This window comes from Leptinotarsa decemlineata, unplaced genomic scaffold, assembly GCF_025532065.1.
Source record: "Leptinotarsa decemlineata unplaced genomic scaffold, Ldec_3_MD MMD2_tig00000690_RagTag_RagTag, whole genome shotgun sequence".
Taxonomy (NCBI): domain Eukaryota; kingdom Metazoa; phylum Arthropoda; class Insecta; order Coleoptera; family Chrysomelidae; genus Leptinotarsa; species Leptinotarsa decemlineata.
The window spans coordinates 2,516,642-2,534,047 of NW_027412554.1; the positions used below are offsets into that span (position 1 = coordinate 2,516,642).

Below are 17,406 nucleotides of genomic sequence, written 5' to 3' on the forward strand. Positions count from 1 at the left end.
AACCACAAATGTGCGGTTGGCTCCTGTTGTTGACTCCGTGCATATGTGTTATTTCCTGCTTTCGGCAAACAAGTGTTACCCACCTTTACACTTGGCTGAACCGCGCTGATGAGGCCAAGAAACACGTGTCCGCGGTTTGCCCCCCCTTTTTTTATGTCCACTAATTGTTTTTGATTTGTATATATATATATATATATATATATATATATATATATATATATATATATATATATATATATATATGTATATATATATACTGTATAATTCTAATAGAATTGGCAGTGTGCAGAGAATATTACTGGAGTTTTTTCCCAACACCAAATCGTTATTTTCACACCTCGACACGTGTTTCGATCACCAGGTGATCATCTTTAAGAGGAAGATAAAACTAAGACTACTCAAAACTAAAGCTACTTATACTAATCAGGTACATCATACAGGTAGGTAATCAGTAATACCACCCATACAAGTGTACCACCCTAAATTAATTTTACAACTGGCCTTTCTATTATTTTACAATATGTCCTTATGTATGTTTAAATGTTACAGCTATATAAAATTAGTTTCACAATTGCCTAAAAATAACGATTTAGTGTTGGGAAAAAACTCCAGTAATATTCATTACTACACCAAAGGTTCCAAACAGTACATCACAAGTGTGCAGAGAGTTCAAACACAGTATTCCACTTATGAGTTGAAATTAGATTCTAGTTCGACTTGCATAGAAAATAGCTTGTTACGTTACGAATTATATACTTGAAGCGTCCAAATGGAACAACAAAAATATTACATTCTGAATAGAAACTATTATAAATTTTACAGATGTTATGAACTGGAGATTTTATTAACACGTTGATCCTAGGCAAAAGCAAATAGAAAAAAAAAATCGTTTCTACTACTTCGTCTCGGTACGTGAAAATCTAGTTGAGATAACAAATCAGGGCAGTCAACCAGATTATGAATCAATTTATATATGAAGATACAGGCACAATATGTTCTTCTGTTTTCTAAGGATAAGAGGGCAAATCTATTTAGCAACACTCTATTATCAATTCCTTGGGATGGGTAAGCTCCATCCAGTTTGTAAGCCATGTATTTCATAAAGATTCTTTGACAAGATTCGAGTTGCTGTATATACACATTGTATATAGGTGACCAGATTAGGGAGCCAGAATTGAAATTATAATAAAAGCTTGTCGCGATAATTTCAATTTGTAATTGAAATTTTGTACTTAGGTAGGCACCTACTAAACTTGTAAGCAATTCATGAATAAAAGTGTCGTGAATGCTTAAAATGTGGAACTTCAACCTTGAATAACTTTTTCATTGCAGTACCTAGTTGATCTGTGAGAATGTTTCTTAATTTAAATTTCATCTGACTGAATATATAGACATTTCTTCTAGGCATCGCGATAAGCTCTCATTATTCTCTCAATTCTGTAAAGTCATAAATGAATGTGGTTAATATGATTTAAAATTTCATTTTGATCTTTTTAGGACACTTACATGAAAGCTTGTTTCAAAAGTTTTTTATCATTATTGTATTCTCGTTTACTTCAACAAAGTGTCGTGAAATTCCACGTAAATTTGTCTGCATCGGAAAATATGTGTTCACTCAAAAACATCCACGTTTGAGCATATATTGGAGACTGTAGCTGAGTTGTGTAAGTATATCAATAGACATTTTTGCCACGATTTTTTCTAATGTTCATTCAATTATCCTATCAGTTTTCAACAATACCTGGCTGAAGTTTGATGAACAGTCATTCAAATCGCTACCTGTATATATATATATATATATATATATATATATATTATATATATATATATATATATATATATATATATATATATACAGGGTGTCCCTGGACTTCCTCTTTTCCTCTCGGGAATGTATAGATGGGGTCAAAATATCACCAGTACTTCATATTTCAGTACCAGTACTTCAACTTTTTTTCCTAAAAGTCTTCGTAACCAAGTTACGGGCCCTCGAAGTTACAAAATGAAAAATTTTTTTCTTTGATAACTTTTCAAGTGAATATTCAAAATCATCCAAATTTTGGTAATTGACTAAACAAATGAATTCCGTCGATGAGCTTTCATGCAGGAGTCAGTTGTTTTGCTACAAAGTCAGGAACGGACTACCCCCGATGGTCCACACCCCAAAACTTTGAAATGACAGATATTTTTCAATATTTTTCAACAAAATAAGGTTACTTGGACAATTTTATGAATAAAAGTACTCGTGTGGAAATTCGATCGGAGCAACGAGTCTTGATAAAAATGTAGTTCTACTCGACGACATCAAACCCGCTCGTCCACCATTATTTGAAATGAATAATTATCAAAGCAGAAATAATAATGATAACGTTAATTCAACAACATTTATAACAGGAATAATACAAAGTATGCTAAAATGAAGTCGTAAACAAAAAGTACAGTACCTATATGGAAGTTTAAGTCACAATTGTGATAGCAGATATTTTTTCAAAAGAAATATCAAGTTCTGTAGATTCGTGGTGTTTTTAAACTGACAAGCTACTCTACTATAAAATATCGAATTCATTCCATATTTTGTATGTACATAATACGTGTGGAATAATCACGTTTCGTGTTGATCAGTTATCTGAATCTCATGAAACTCAACATTCGAATGTTTCAAATTCTTCTTCACAGCTAAACTGTTGAGGAGTTTCACTGATAATTATAATTTTATGGGAGAAATTCTTTAACACGAATCTAAATTTAGCTGAAAAAACGCACATCGGAAAAAATATTTACTATACTAATAAAAAGCAAACGAATGAACTACAAAAACGGCTGCACATGATCAGGTGAAAAATATCCAGGGAATAATTATGTTCCATTTCTTTCACAGATGTTGACAAAAAAACCTTTTAGAAAGTTTTGATGAAAAATGAGAAACTGGAATGCGATTTTGTTTTGTTGAGTGGTGCGTTGTCATATGACTATCATTGTATTGTCAATATTCTATAGGATATTTTGAATTTTTTTGATATGGCCGAACAGTTTACATTCAATGAATATGCAGATATGCATGTATTTTATGGACGAGCATTTTGTAATGCTGCAGAAGCTCGTCGTCTGTATTCCGAGCATTTTCCCAATCGAACGGTACCGTCAAGAGAAACATTCGAGCGTGTCGATCGCAGCTTGAGGGAGACAGGTATGTAATAATTGATAATTAATTTGAGCACGTTGTTTTATTTCGATATTATTGTAGGTAGAGTTTTGCCAAAACGAGGTGGTGAGAGCGCTCCTAGGACTGTAGGTACCGTTGTATTGGAGGAAAATATTTTGAAAGCCGTCGCTGATGATCCTTCAATGAGCATCAGAAATCTATCAGAACAGTTCCATACATCCAAGTCCACTATTCATAGAATAATTAGGGAACAACTGCTCCACCCATTTCACATCCATAAGGTACATGCCATGACACCTCAAGATTTTCCAGCACGACTGGAAAATGCCAATTGGTTCATGGATAGGCAAAGAGAGGATATGACTTTTATTAATCGAGTTTTATTCACTGATGAAGCAGGTTTCAGTAGAGATGGAGTTATCAACTCTCATAATCTCCATATATGGGCCGAAGAAAATCCCCATGGGATATTGCAAACCAAACACCAACGGAAATTCAACGTGAATGTTTGGGCTGGTATCATAGGAAACCATCTTATAGGACCATTCGTTCTACAGGACCGATTGAATGGAGAACGTTATTTGGAGTTCATTCAGAACAATTTGAATGGACTTTTGGAACATGTTCCATTGCAAACCCGAAGAGATATGTGGTTTATGCATGATGGCGCTCCTCCTCATTTTAGTTTGATTGTGCGTGACCATCTGAACCATATTTTCCACAATAGATGGATTGGTAGAGGTGGGCCATATTCATGGCCATCGCGGTCTCCGGATTTAAATCCATTGGATTTCTTTCTGTGGGGGCATCTAAAAAACCTTGTTTACGCTACACCTATTCACACAAGAGATGCTATTTCAAGTACAGAGAGGGTGTCTTCGCAGACTAAGAAAATGTATAGAGAGAGAAGGTGGTCATATCGAGCAGTTTCTGTAGCGGATTTTTCATTTCTGTTTGCTCTTGAGGCTCTTGAGTTTCGTTAGTTAAACGTGTTTGCATTATAAAAATTCGTTATGAACATTTTACCTATCATTTCCATTTTCCTTAAAAACTAATATTTTCGAATAATGGTAGACATCTCAGGATAAATGTTGTTGAATTAACCATTATTATTTCTGCTTTGATAATTATTCATTTCAAATAATGGTGGACGAGCGGGTTTGATGTCGTCGAGTGAAACTACATTTTTATCAAGACTCTTTGCTCCGATCGACTTTCCACACGAGTACTTTTATTCATAAAATTGTCCAAGTAACCTTAATTTGTTGAAAAATATTGAAAAATATCTGTCATTTCAAAGTTTTGGGGTGTGGACCATCGAGGGTACTCCGTTCCTGACTTTGTAGCAAAACAACTGACTCCTGCATGAAAGTTCATCGAAGGAATTCATTTGTTTAGTCAATTACCAAAATTTGGATGATTTTGAATATTCACTTGAAAAGTTATCAAAGAAAAACATTTTTCATTTTGTAACTTCGAGAGCCCGTTACTTGGTAACGAAGGTATATATATATATATATATATATACCTTAAATTCCATAAAAGTCTCTGATGTATTAGAACACTAAAATTCACTGCACTGCCATAACCTTCAACGTGATAAGAAAAATACTTCGAACAATGTTTCAAATATATGCCTTTAATTCGTATACAATAACCAGCCCGAGTGAGAGGAGAATCAGACAAAATATAATGATTTGCTACAATTCTAAATATTCTCTATACATCGCATCTGAATGCGATTATGATATCTTCAAGTTAAAAAATGATTCAATACATGCATTTTATCAATAATAACCGGATGATGCTTGCGGTCAATGATGGTGTTTGTTTCTGAACTTTATAATAAAAATATTTTTCCTCATGAGCGTTCATAATACTTGATTTTCATAAATTTTTTCAAAACTTGTTTTGTAATAATAATAATAATATTTTTCTCTCTTTTACTCTCATATACACCTACAACATAGGCTTATAACGGTAAATAATCGTCAGAAAACAACTACTTATTTGGTTTTCACCACGACGCGAATTGAATCTATTCATTTTCAAAACATTTTGTAGTGGAGTTGTGATTTTTTTTAACAATTTTCATATTGTAATTGTTGAAGAATGTACTACTATTTTTTTCCATCAATTTTCAGACATTTGGTTGTGGAATTTTTTAAAAAATTTATCTGCTAGAATATTGTATTGACATTCGTGTATAGTATTGGGTTCTGCAGTTTTTTTTGTTGTTACTTTTCAACTACTATCTACACTTGAAATATTAAAAATTTTACTTCTTACAACTTTTGTAGTTTCCATATTCAATCAGTAGGCTGGTTTTATTATTTAGGAATATTTCATTCGTTGGATGACACCTCCAATATTTTCTTGCATATATCAGTAATACAGACACAGAGGTCACTCGAATTAAAAATATTCCTCAACAATACATGATGCCGCAACATCATGATGATGAATAATTCCTTCCCGATAAGTGTTAAAAACGTCAGGCCCAGATATATGCATAAATATATGTTTTATGCTACAATTACACTGATGTAATCACCTTTTCTCTCATACACAAATTGCATCTTCTCACTCTTACATACGCTACTCCTATCGGAGGCCTGAAAATGACCAGAGATAATGACGACGAAACGATAACGAATAAACATACGCAAAACGGTTGAAACGCATGTAAAACAACACCCTGTATACCTTATGATTTTTTGACAAGCAGACACCATGTTTTTTTCTTTAAAGTCATTGCTAATAAATAATCGGAGAGAGCCATTTTTTTGGCAATTTATACTTTGCTCGGTAGGAGCCAAGAGCTCCCAAGCCGCTTGACTGTCCGAGAAAATTTTCATTGACTTGTGTATGAGGTTGGATCCTTCCAATCTCTTCGCACACAATTCAATAGCATAAATTTCCTCTTGAAATACAGTCGTATAGGTTCCTAGGCAGTTTATATCTCCGTCCTGGGTCTGCCACTACAAACACCTGCACCATTTCGCTCCACTAACTTTCATACTTACTTTTCACAACATTTTCCACATTTCTTTTATTTAACAACACAGTATCTTTCAAATAATCTCATGGCGATCATGTTTTTTCGCTTTGATTGATGTGTTTTGAAACAACACTCTGTATACCCAATTTTGTTCTCATATCATTCCAAGTGCACCCGACTCATCTCTCAAACGTCAACGCCACTACACTTATAAGCCACTTCCGACTCTGTCATAATTGTTTTTCTCAATGTAACTTCAAACAAAAATAAATATGTTTTATCAACATTCGTAAAGCAATGACCGAAGTCGAACCGTTTTCGATATAGACTTGGTGGCTAGTGAATTAAGAAAGACTGAACTTGTATGCAATGAACCTTTGAACATCGGATTGACAATATTGGATATTTCAATAACATGCATGTTTGATTTCCATTACGATTTTATGGTGTCCACTTCAGGTATAGAAAATTGCATACAGATACGATACATTTACGAAATAACGTGTGAGGATGTCTGTTCAGAACTCATTAAAAAGAACCTATCAAAATTTGAATACTCCGATTATTCGTCCGATAATATGTTTCAAATTCCATTTGTAAATAAAAATGTTCCTGGGTTATGAAAGATGAAGTTAATGATAAAAATCATCAAGCACTTTGCAGGGTCACGTTACAAAATGTACACCTACAAAGTGCAGGGTAGAAAAGTTATCAAAAAATCAAAGGAAATTCGATGTAATGTAGTCAAAAATAAAGTTAATTCCAAAGATTATATCGATTGTCTCAGAAATTTTAAGGAAAAAATACGTGAAAGGTTTACTATTCGGTCATACGCTCACAACGTTTTCAGTGTCATGCAGATGAAAATAAGCTCGAGTCCACATGACGATAAACGAAAATTAATCCCCAAATCATCTGACACTTTACCTTGGGGGCAATATAGCTTGAAATGAGGTTATCTTTTGGATTTTTTTTATTGATGTGAATCATCGAAAAATTTAGTCTTAGTTTGAATATAGTAGATAGGTGTGTGTTACTCTGAAACTTTCCAACAGCGGTAGAAGTCCATCAGCTCTGCAAGAATTGACTGCAAACAAGAATATGTTTGAGTATTCCAGTTGTTGTATACTATTTATTATTGTATACGCACAAATTGATATAAGACTTTCTAAAGCTGAGGCTTGAAAGAAACCTATAATTTTTTCCAAAGTCAAATTTGTTTTATTTTCACGTAAAAATGATTGTATTATGTTGAAAACACCTCGATAATAATCACAGAAGTTCAAATCATCCAGCATAGCGATACGCTCACATTACTTTCGATGTACTGTGTTATGTAAATATAATCCAACGTGACTTTGGCCACATCGAATTTTATAAGATGACATGAGGAATGCCCTCAACAGCAATTGGTGTTCGTCGCTCCAACGCTCTGTATATTGCATTCAGAGTTCCATTGTAATAAAGAATCACTGTCGAACATTACTTCAACTTCACTACCGTAACCAATATCGAGAGACATTTCGTTTTTAAACTGAATATCCATCTGTGTTCGCTAAGGACTAACGAGGTCTTACCTTTTAACGTGTGATTCCTAACACGGTGTATTATGTGTATTTATCATGTATATTGTGTATATTTTGTATTTGTTGAATACACAAAGCAAAGAGTGCACAAAGGCACTCCCAATACATTATCATTGTGCATGTTTTTCATAAGATTCTAAACAAAATGGACGTTTTCGATCGACACACCTCTCAAATTTCGGAAAACAGTCTATGACGACTAGAATCAGTTTGAAATTTCGATTTTGGTGAGCGAACGATCTCATCTCAGCCAAGCTCATCTGCCATAAGTCATCTATTCCTTTGATAACGGTACGGCATTGAGAATTAATTTTTTCTAATTGGTTTATGTAATTCGTTGACAAGTTGAATCTTGTCTTTGGAAGTCATAACGACTGATGGTAAAGATGTGTGAATCCGCTTTTTTATTATGATATTGCTCAAACTACATTTTGTATCTGGTTGATTTTCTTGAAATTTTTTGAGTTTTTCATCTACTTGGATTATTTCTTTTTCGTGTTGCTTTAGCTAGCTGATATGTAATTGAAGTAAGTTCTTTATCGGTTCCAGGCCCGTGCTGGGCCGCCGGGACACCGGAACGTGTCCCGGTGCGCCCTTTGGCCGGATGCGCCCTTTGGCCGGACCTTTCTGGCACCCTCCGGCCCCGAACCTTACAAATTTTACATTTAGAATGCCAACATTAAATGTTTAACAGCATAATTAACACCGTTTAAGTAAACAGAAAATTTAAATAATAAATATAATTAAATTTGGATCATTATAAGACGAAGCTTATCGTCGATATTGCCGAGCGGCCGGGTTGAGTGTTGCGGCTGTAGGCTACACAGAATGAACTACGACAGCGCCCTCAGGAAGTGTGGGGAGTGGGGGCGGTACGAGAGTCCCAATTTCGTCTACCTGTTCATGCTTGTATGTTACATGTTACTCACTAGTCAGTAAACTCATGCAGTCGGCCTGATTGTAACTTGTACTTGTGTAGTATTGTATTAGTGTTTTATTTCAAGTTATTCGGTGCTGTTACTGTTCTTCCCGTGCAAGTTTCAAACCCTTAATGTTAAAGGTAAGTGTTGTTATTATTCTTATTAGTGAGTTGAGGTTTGAGGTGGAAAAAGCACATAGATATAGATAACCTAAAGCAAAATACTAGGCATAGACCTAAGCCTTTTCTGCATAGCATAGACCTAAGCCTTTTCTCACAACAGTGGAACAGTGGCTGGTAAATTTGAGAAAAAAACAGAGTATATATAAGGGGCGTCTAAGTTGGCCAAAGCATTTACTTTTACTAATCATCTCATCAAAATATTTTATACAGATCACATTAAAATTATTATTGGTAACATACTATGTTTGTTTATCTTTTACTCGAACTGTCAAATAGCCACATGTTGTCAAAGTATGCTCTTTTAATCTTGCATTTATTTAAAACTAAATCTTGTTTTTTTAAATACATAAAGTGATCAGTTAAATTTTTTTTAGCGGGTTACAAATCATGGACAAGAAAAATAAAAGGAAAAAAAGTGGACATGAATTTCGTCAAGAAAAGAAAAACAAACTTCTACTCGAGTCTGCAATATCATGTTCAAAAATAACAGCTTTGTTTAAAAAACCAGACGGCCCATCTGAAGATGAAAATCTTGAATCACATGCACAAAACAAAACGTTTGAGGAAGCAGAATTTGTTAGCTTCAACTTGTCTTCACCATCAAGCTCATCAAATCTTGATTGTTCCAAAATGATTTATGATAATCAGTTTTCCGATCTCAGTTCTGATAGATTTCAGGGGTTCAAATTAGTTGAAAATTTACAAACTGAAGAGCAAGACCCGAATTATCTTAGTCCTCGTAAACTGGAAGCACCTTCACTTGACACAGGAAATTCGGCTCGAAGATGTTATTCTTCAGTAGAAGAATCTCAAGTACATATAATCAATTACTTCGAAAAACCAAGCGAAAGACATTTATCGGCATATCTTGATTATCATCCAATACAACCTGATGAAAGAGAGTTGCCTTTTAATGACAAAAAACCCTTATACACTGTAAAACGAAACGATGGAGAAACCTTTCAGAGACATTGGATTTCATATGACGAAAATTCAAAGAAACTGTTCTGTTTTATTTGCATCGTTTACAGCAGCAACTCCAATTCAACCTTTTGTACAGGGTTTGAAGACTGGAAACATGTCCACCAAAGAGTTAATGAACATGAAATGTCCAAAGCTCATTTTCAATCCGTCGAGGCTTTTATGGTAGCCAAACGTAAGAAAAGTACTCGTGACCTTCTTTTTTGTGATCAACTAGATAAGAGGAAACAAGAAGTCTTAGAAAGGAGACATGTGGTGAAAATTGTAATAGATGTCTTGAAGCTTATAGGAAAGCAAGGATTGGCTTTTCGTGCATCAAAGGAAGCTGCTTACTCTCTTAAAGATGACACAATCAACCATGGCAACTTCTTAGAAATTATTATGTTAATGTCCAAGTATGATCCACAGTTAGAGAAACACTTGAAAAAGGCTATTGAAGAAAGTGATACGCGCATGTCTAAGAGGTCAACAAAAAAAACAGACGTGGAACACGAAAAAAAAGGCAAAAACAAAAGGGTGGGCAGAGGAAGTGCCGTGACATTTCTAAGTAACAACACGGTAGCAAAAATAATGATCTGTATGACAAAAGAAATCAAATCTGTCGTGGCAAATGAAATCAAATCGGCCGGCAAATACTCAGTTTTGATGGACACGACGATAGACATAAGTAGCAATGATCAATGTGCAATAGTTGCCAGGTATGTTAAAGGTCATGAAGTGTGCGAGAGACTACTGGCATTAAAAAGTGTGGTTTCTACTACAGGAGAGGCATTATTTGACACTCTCTCTGGTGTATTGACAGAACTTGAAATACCTTTGAGTGATTGCGTCGCAAATGCGTTTGATGGTGCGTCTAACATGAGCGGTCAGTATAATGGTTTGACTGCACAAATGGCCAGCAAAATCCCAAATCACATTCACACGTGGTGCTACGCGCACGTTTTGAATCTCGTAATATCTGATACAGCTCAATGCCTCACTGTAACAATCTCATTTTTCAGCATAATGCAAGAGACCCAGGTTTTTTTGAAGGATTCAATTAAAAGACTGGATATGTTTAGGAAGCAAAATCCTGAGTACAAGTTGGAAGCCATTGGGGCTACCAGATGGCGAAGCCGCAGCAATGCAGCAACGAAAATATTCGGCAGAATAGACATGTGGACCTCTTCTGAAGAACAGTCTTCAAACACAGCTAAACCTAACAAACACATTTATCTGGAGTTGGTATTGGCTCTGTTCAAAATTTCACATTCAGCTGATTTCAACGCCAAAGTGAGACATGAAGCAACTGCTTTACTTAAGAAGTATCTGGATTTTGAAACAGTACTTGTTGGCATGATATTCTTGCAATTGTTCAAAATCACTACGCCACTATCGGATTACCTCCAAACAAAGAATCTGGACTACGCCCAAGCGTGGAGGAATATTGAGTCTTCTCTTAGTAGGCTAAAACACCTAAGGGAGAAGTTTGATGAGACTTTGAATGCAGCACAACGCTTTGTTTTGAAAATGACGCAGAAACTCGAAGAAAGAGCAAAGGCCGATGAAACTCTTAATGAGATTGTTATTGGCAAAGCAATAACTGAGAAAAGAAAGAAGAAAGTAAAGAAAATGGCAGGAGAACTTGCTGAAGACGACAGTGTTGGAACTTCTCCGGAAGAAGAATTCAAAATAAAGATCTTCTTCGTAATTGTAGAGAGAGCTGTCCAAACTATGGAAAGCCGTTTTGTGCAGCACAAATCGCTATACTTGGATCTGGCATGTTTTGACCCAAAAACATTCAAATCCCAAGAATCTCTTCCACCTAAAGCATTGAAGAAAATAGGAGAATTAGTTTTGAACGTTGATGAAGAAAAGCTGAAAGAAGAACTTATCTCATTCGTAAATGTATGGCCCCAGATTTCAAATGCAAGTTTGAACGCCGACTATGAGAATGAAGATGTCTCAGACGAGAAAATCGATGCGCAAGAAGAAGAAGATGATGAAGACCACGAGGTCCAGTGCAAAGAGTCGGCATCATGCAATAGCTGTATCAAGTGTGCATATAAAGTTATATTAGAATATAACATGTACTGTTTACAATACCCAGAACTTTCAAAAGTGTATAAGTTTCTTCTAACTATCCCATTGACTCAAGTCTCTTGCGAACGAGCATTTTCAAAGTTGAAACTTATCAAAACCAGATTAAGATCGTCTTTGACAAATGACAATTTAGAATCATTACTGTTGATGCAATCAGAAGCTGATATTTTGAACTCCATAGATCCAGACAGCGTTATTGACTATCTTTGCAACTCCAGCTCCGAACTTAAAAGACTTCTTCAGGTTTAGATTCAGTTTGCAAATTGACTCAAAGAAGACCTACATTTGTGAATTATATATATTTTTTTATTTCCTTAAAAATTATGTAATAAGTGGTAACTTTTTTTTAAATGTATATATTGCATGTTATATGTGAAATGTTTACCGAAAATTACACTTATTACGTTTCAACTCCTACTTTCTCTTTTAATTATTTTATTTTAGCTTAAAAGCTTAAGCTTAAACATTTCTTCAAACGATATAAGTACGACAGTTATTTTCCCATTCCGCATTGCAAATATTTAAAATTACCGTTATTCTTGAGCAAACAATAAATGGCCATTTTGTTTGACAAATACTGGTACGATTGTGTAAGTGTGATCGTTCGCTCGTACGGTGACCAGATGCCAGAATAGCAAATTGAACCCAGCGTCATGAGCGATCAACACGCTAAAAAAACAGAGGTTAGGAATGGTGGAGGGGGGGGGGTGTTGGCGCCCTTTGGCTATGGCCGTCCACCGCCCTAAGAAAGGGTCCAGCACGGGCCTGATCGGTTCCATCCACGTACCTTTCATTAACAACATCGTAATCAGTGGTGGGACTCTTTACATGACACAAACAATTTTCCATCACAATGAATATTGCCATCTGTGGTGTGGTGCAACAATCATCCTCTAGAGGGCGTTGGCAATTTTCGGTCTCTATTGCTATCGCTACGTCCAAACTTATCGATAACCATTTTGAAAATGACAATGTATAGGGGAACGTAGAAAATAATAGAATTATTTTCGCTTCATTGAGTTCATTCAAAATGGCAATGAATTCGTCGTTGTGTGAAGTATTTCCTGCATCTCGAGAGGCTATCAATAATTTGAGTCGTTGGCATAGCTCGTTGGAATTTCGCATGCGACATCATCGAAAATAAATATGGAATTTAATTTGGCTTCGTGAGGGCTTATGATATCCTCAATTTCCCTAAACGGATAATATTCCAACCCCTTGACTTTACTGAAAATGTCTTGAACCACTTGATATTAAGGTCGATATAATGATTTTGAATATACGTAGATATTTTCGAATTTGGCGCCATTCGAGTGGAATAGTAATGTTAAGACAGCATTTGTCTTTCCACAACCGTTCGGCCCACAAAGTATTGCACGAAACGAATTGGGCAAAAATATACCATGTTTCCCAACCATACTACCATTGTTGGCTTCATTAAAAAAGTCTAAATTTTCAATAGTAATGTATTTTCTTGTTGAACGATTTTCATGATGTTGAATAATAAGTGCGCTACGGTTATAAATAAAAATATCACGTTCATCTCCCGATCATTCTCAATGTTGACTTATTCCGGTACAGGTGTCGTCAATTCACTCATAAATAAGATCCCGTTCGAATTACATCTACCTTTTGTTATTCGTTTTGCAGACTAGGTACCAAATTGAAAAAGAGATTGGAACGCGGTGATACCGGTGTTAATCCATTGGACGAATTTGTAAAGATCACGATATCGCATTCAATCAAAGCGACTCCTTAGAAGATCATCATAAAGCAAATCAAGTGTTGGAAAATAGAGCTTGAGAACGCGTTGAATCGAAAGAAGCTAGATTTGGTGAAAAAACGGCAGTTCGGCTCGTAACTACAACAGTGATAACGAAACGTAACTTTGGCATGGGATTGTCCTTTCGACGTAATATGCTTCAAAAAATTACTAAAACTTTCAAGCCACATCCCACCAATATAAAGAAGTCTACTGTTTCGGCTTTGCGACCTGCTAAAATGGCATTGAGTCATGCTGGAGGACTTAAAAACATACAGATACCTAGGATAATCCCATTCGAAGCAAAATCTGTAGGAATTCTACCACTCATAACTATATTCGCTACCCTTCCAGCTTTGAGTTCGTTGGCAGGTGGCGATGGCGGAACGGTCTGTTCCTAAAGAAACAACACCAACGTAAAGGACGAGGTCTTTACTTGAAGAAGCAAAAAAAACTTTTACTGAAGCTTCCTCATAGAGCATTTTTTCTGTACCTTGGGGGCTGTCTGCCTTGTCCATTTAGTCCAAGTTTCCAGAAAACAGTGCAGCCTCTTGGGCTTATTACGTCTATTCTCCCATCTTCTCGTGACACCCATTCCATCAGTCTCGTTCCCTGTACTAGTTTATACAGGTTCCGTGTTGGATGTTCGTCATATTCTTCTTGGCGTAATTTTGTACGTCCATATATTGCCTGCCTCCTGCATCGCATAAGATGTGTAGAGCTGTTTCTGTCCCTTCGAGGTCTCCGTTGTACAGCCCCATTTTATTCAGGTGTCCTTTAATAGTCTAGTTCACATGTACTTTTTTTTGTAACATTTTTCAGCCCTGTCCAAAAATTACGACCAAGGTGTCGTTCGATTCGTATTTTTGCCAAGAAAGTTTAAGGAAAGGTCCAAAAACGCGCCGATAAAAATTACAAAAGTTATAAACAATTAAGTGAAAAAAATGGGGCTTCAGTTTTTTTTAATATCTCGGAAAATTTTCAAAATTTTGGAAATTTGAAAAAAGGTTTGAAAAGATCAATGAATTTGCGTAAAAAAGTCCCGACTCCCGAAACTGTATCTCGATTATTTATAATTTTGACAGAGCCCTAAAAATAGAGCCAATAGCGGGTAGTCTGGCTTCCGCGCGCCTTTCGTCACTCAGACATAAAAACAAAAAAATTATTTAAACATATTAAATGTAAATATTAAAGAATGAAAAAATTCATGTGAAGTTGGGATACAACAATAAACGATAATCCGCAATCAAAAAAATTTTTATCCCAATTGTAACGTTAATTATAAATTTGTTAATTAATAAGTTTTTCTGAATTGAAAGTTAATATAAAAATCCCTATAATTATTAAACTAAAACCCTGGCATTTTTTTCCTTTGGTGAAGTTATCCTTGATAGGCAAAAAAATTGATTACCGTTGCCAAAATAAAAAAAAATTGTTATTTTCTATTTTTTATTGATAATTGAAAATTGTAATTTTATTAAAAATACATTACAATTTTTTTTAAATTTTGTTACAGCTATTGTTAATGAATTTATTATAAACAAATACATTGTTTATAAGCAATTCGAAATTTTTTTTTGCATTATGTTAATTGAAAAAAATCATGATTTTTAGAAAAAAAATGGTTTCTTAAAAAAATTCTTTGTTGCTAAAAAAATGCGTTTGTTAATTAACAATCGTTTTTTGCAACTATATATTAAAATTAAGGAACCGTTTTTTTTTAAATCATAAATTCTATTGTTCTTCAAGGTCTTGAAAAAACTTTTTTTTTAATTCTTTTTTTAATTGTTCATTTTAAAAAAATGTTATAAACAAATCATTTTTTTCTTTCAATACTTTGTTCTATAATAAAAGTTACTATGTTTTTTTTATTTATTCTATTTTTTATAAAACTTTTAATATTGTGATACCTTGATACTTGCCTTTTTCATTCGCTTCTTCGCTTTTATAATTATAATAACTTTCAAACTATTGCAGTTATGATAAATATGCTTCAAGTCTTTTTTGTTCATTATGAATTTATTAACAATTTAAGCCTTTCACTAAAGTTGTAGTCCTATTATTTATTTAATTATTGATCGTTATTTATTAAAAAAAGAAAAGTTTTTAAGTCTTTTCAACATAAACTTCGTGTCATGTAACAATAAATCAAGGATTTTATTACTTGCACTTTAGTAGTTGTAGGATCATTAACATTCACTTATTGTCATATTTGTATGGAGTTTAAGAAAATTAAATGAAGCAATCAGTCATTCTGTTAAAATTTTTATCCAAAATTTCGAAAATTTACCGAGATATTAAGAAAAAACTAAAGCCCCATTTTTTTTTCACTCAATTGTTTATAATTTTGTAATTTTTATCGGCGTGTTTTCGGACCTCTCCTTAAACTTTCTAGGCAAAAATACGAATCGAATGACACCTTGGTCGTAATTTTTGGACAGGGCTGAAAAATGTCACCAAAAAGAGCTAAATCGAGTACATGTGAACCAGACTATAAGCGGACAATGACAATGAAGTAGTTCTTCGGTTCTTTTCTCGGACGGTTTCCTAATGAAGGTTCTACCGTGTTTGTTGCCAGATACTTTTGTCCAGTAGTCTGTGTGGTTCTTATTGGTCCATGTTCTAATCTGGTTTCGTATCAATGATTTTGGTACCCCCCAGAGCTGGTTCAGGACCTATATATGAAGTTGATGATCCGCATCTAGCGCATTCATCAGCTTTATCATTACCTGTGATTCCTGAATGCCCTGGCACCCAGTACAAAGTTAATTTGTTTCTGTTTGCAAGCTCATTCAGTTCTTTATAGCATTCCCAGATCAGTTTTGATGTCACCTTCGAATTTGTCAGAGCCCCTAGTGCGCTCTTGCTGTCTGTAAAAATATTGATCCGCTCATTTCTTTGAGGTCTCAATTAAATAAGCCTTGCACACTGCAAGATAGCATACACTTCCGCCTGAAAGACAGATGTGTATAGTCCGAGCGGATAGCTGTAGTTTAGATTTCTATCCGCTCGGTATATTCCAGCTCCCGTTACATGTTTGGTCTTCGATCCATCTGTATACCAGGTGTTTTTTCCAAACATGTTTTTGGGATGACTAATGGTCTTCCAGTCTTCACGGCTTATGATTTTGGCCGTGAAGTTTGTGTTAAAGGTGTACTTCGGTGTTATGTGGTCCGTGCACATGTTTCATTCATGGCTCACTGAGCCATCAGGATGCATAGTCCTCTGAAGAAGCCATCCACTCGTGCTGGCGAAACGTCAGGATACAGTTCCAAACCACGACGGCCTTCAAACCCGAACAAAGATCGTTACACTGACACATCGTCTCGTACGATATACGAATTTGCTGTTGGTGTTGATCCTGGGTACGCAATTGACGAAATACCCAATCTTCTCATTTACCTATCTATTGTACTACATGGATCAATAAGTCCCGAGACTAACCCAGAGATGGCGCTCTTAGTAAACCAGTAACCACGTCTTTCTAGAGTACTAACCTTTGCTTGAAACGTGTCGAAATTTTAAGTCGATCGGACCAGAAACAGCTGAGTTATCGAGGTTAGAGTAAAGTGGTTTTGTAGTTTGTTTAAAAAATGGAAAAAACCGAGTTTCGTGTTCTGATAAAACATTGTTTTTTAATGGGTAAAAACACCGTGCAAGCGAAAGAATGGATTGAAAAATGTTACCCGGACTCTTGTCCATCAAAAGCAACGATTTGTCGGTGGTTTG

General features: G+C 35.1%; 2 protein-coding genes across 4 annotated transcripts in view; both read left to right on the forward strand.

Moving 5' to 3' along the window:
• LOC111515381 (uncharacterized) overlaps positions 1-17,406 on the forward strand; it is a 239,453-nt gene that overhangs the window by 116,655 nt on the left and 105,392 nt on the right. The gene's annotated exons all lie outside the window — the stretch shown is intronic.
• LOC141482085 (zinc finger MYM-type protein 1-like) lies at positions 8,278-12,332 on the forward strand. The gene is made up of 2 exons (XM_074174670.1): positions 8,278-8,810; positions 9,227-12,332. The coding sequence occupies exon 2, from the start codon at positions 9,240-9,242 to the stop codon at positions 12,162-12,164; it is 2,925 nt and encodes a 974-aa protein (XP_074030771.1). The 5' UTR covers positions 8,278-8,810; positions 9,227-9,239; the 3' UTR covers positions 12,165-12,332.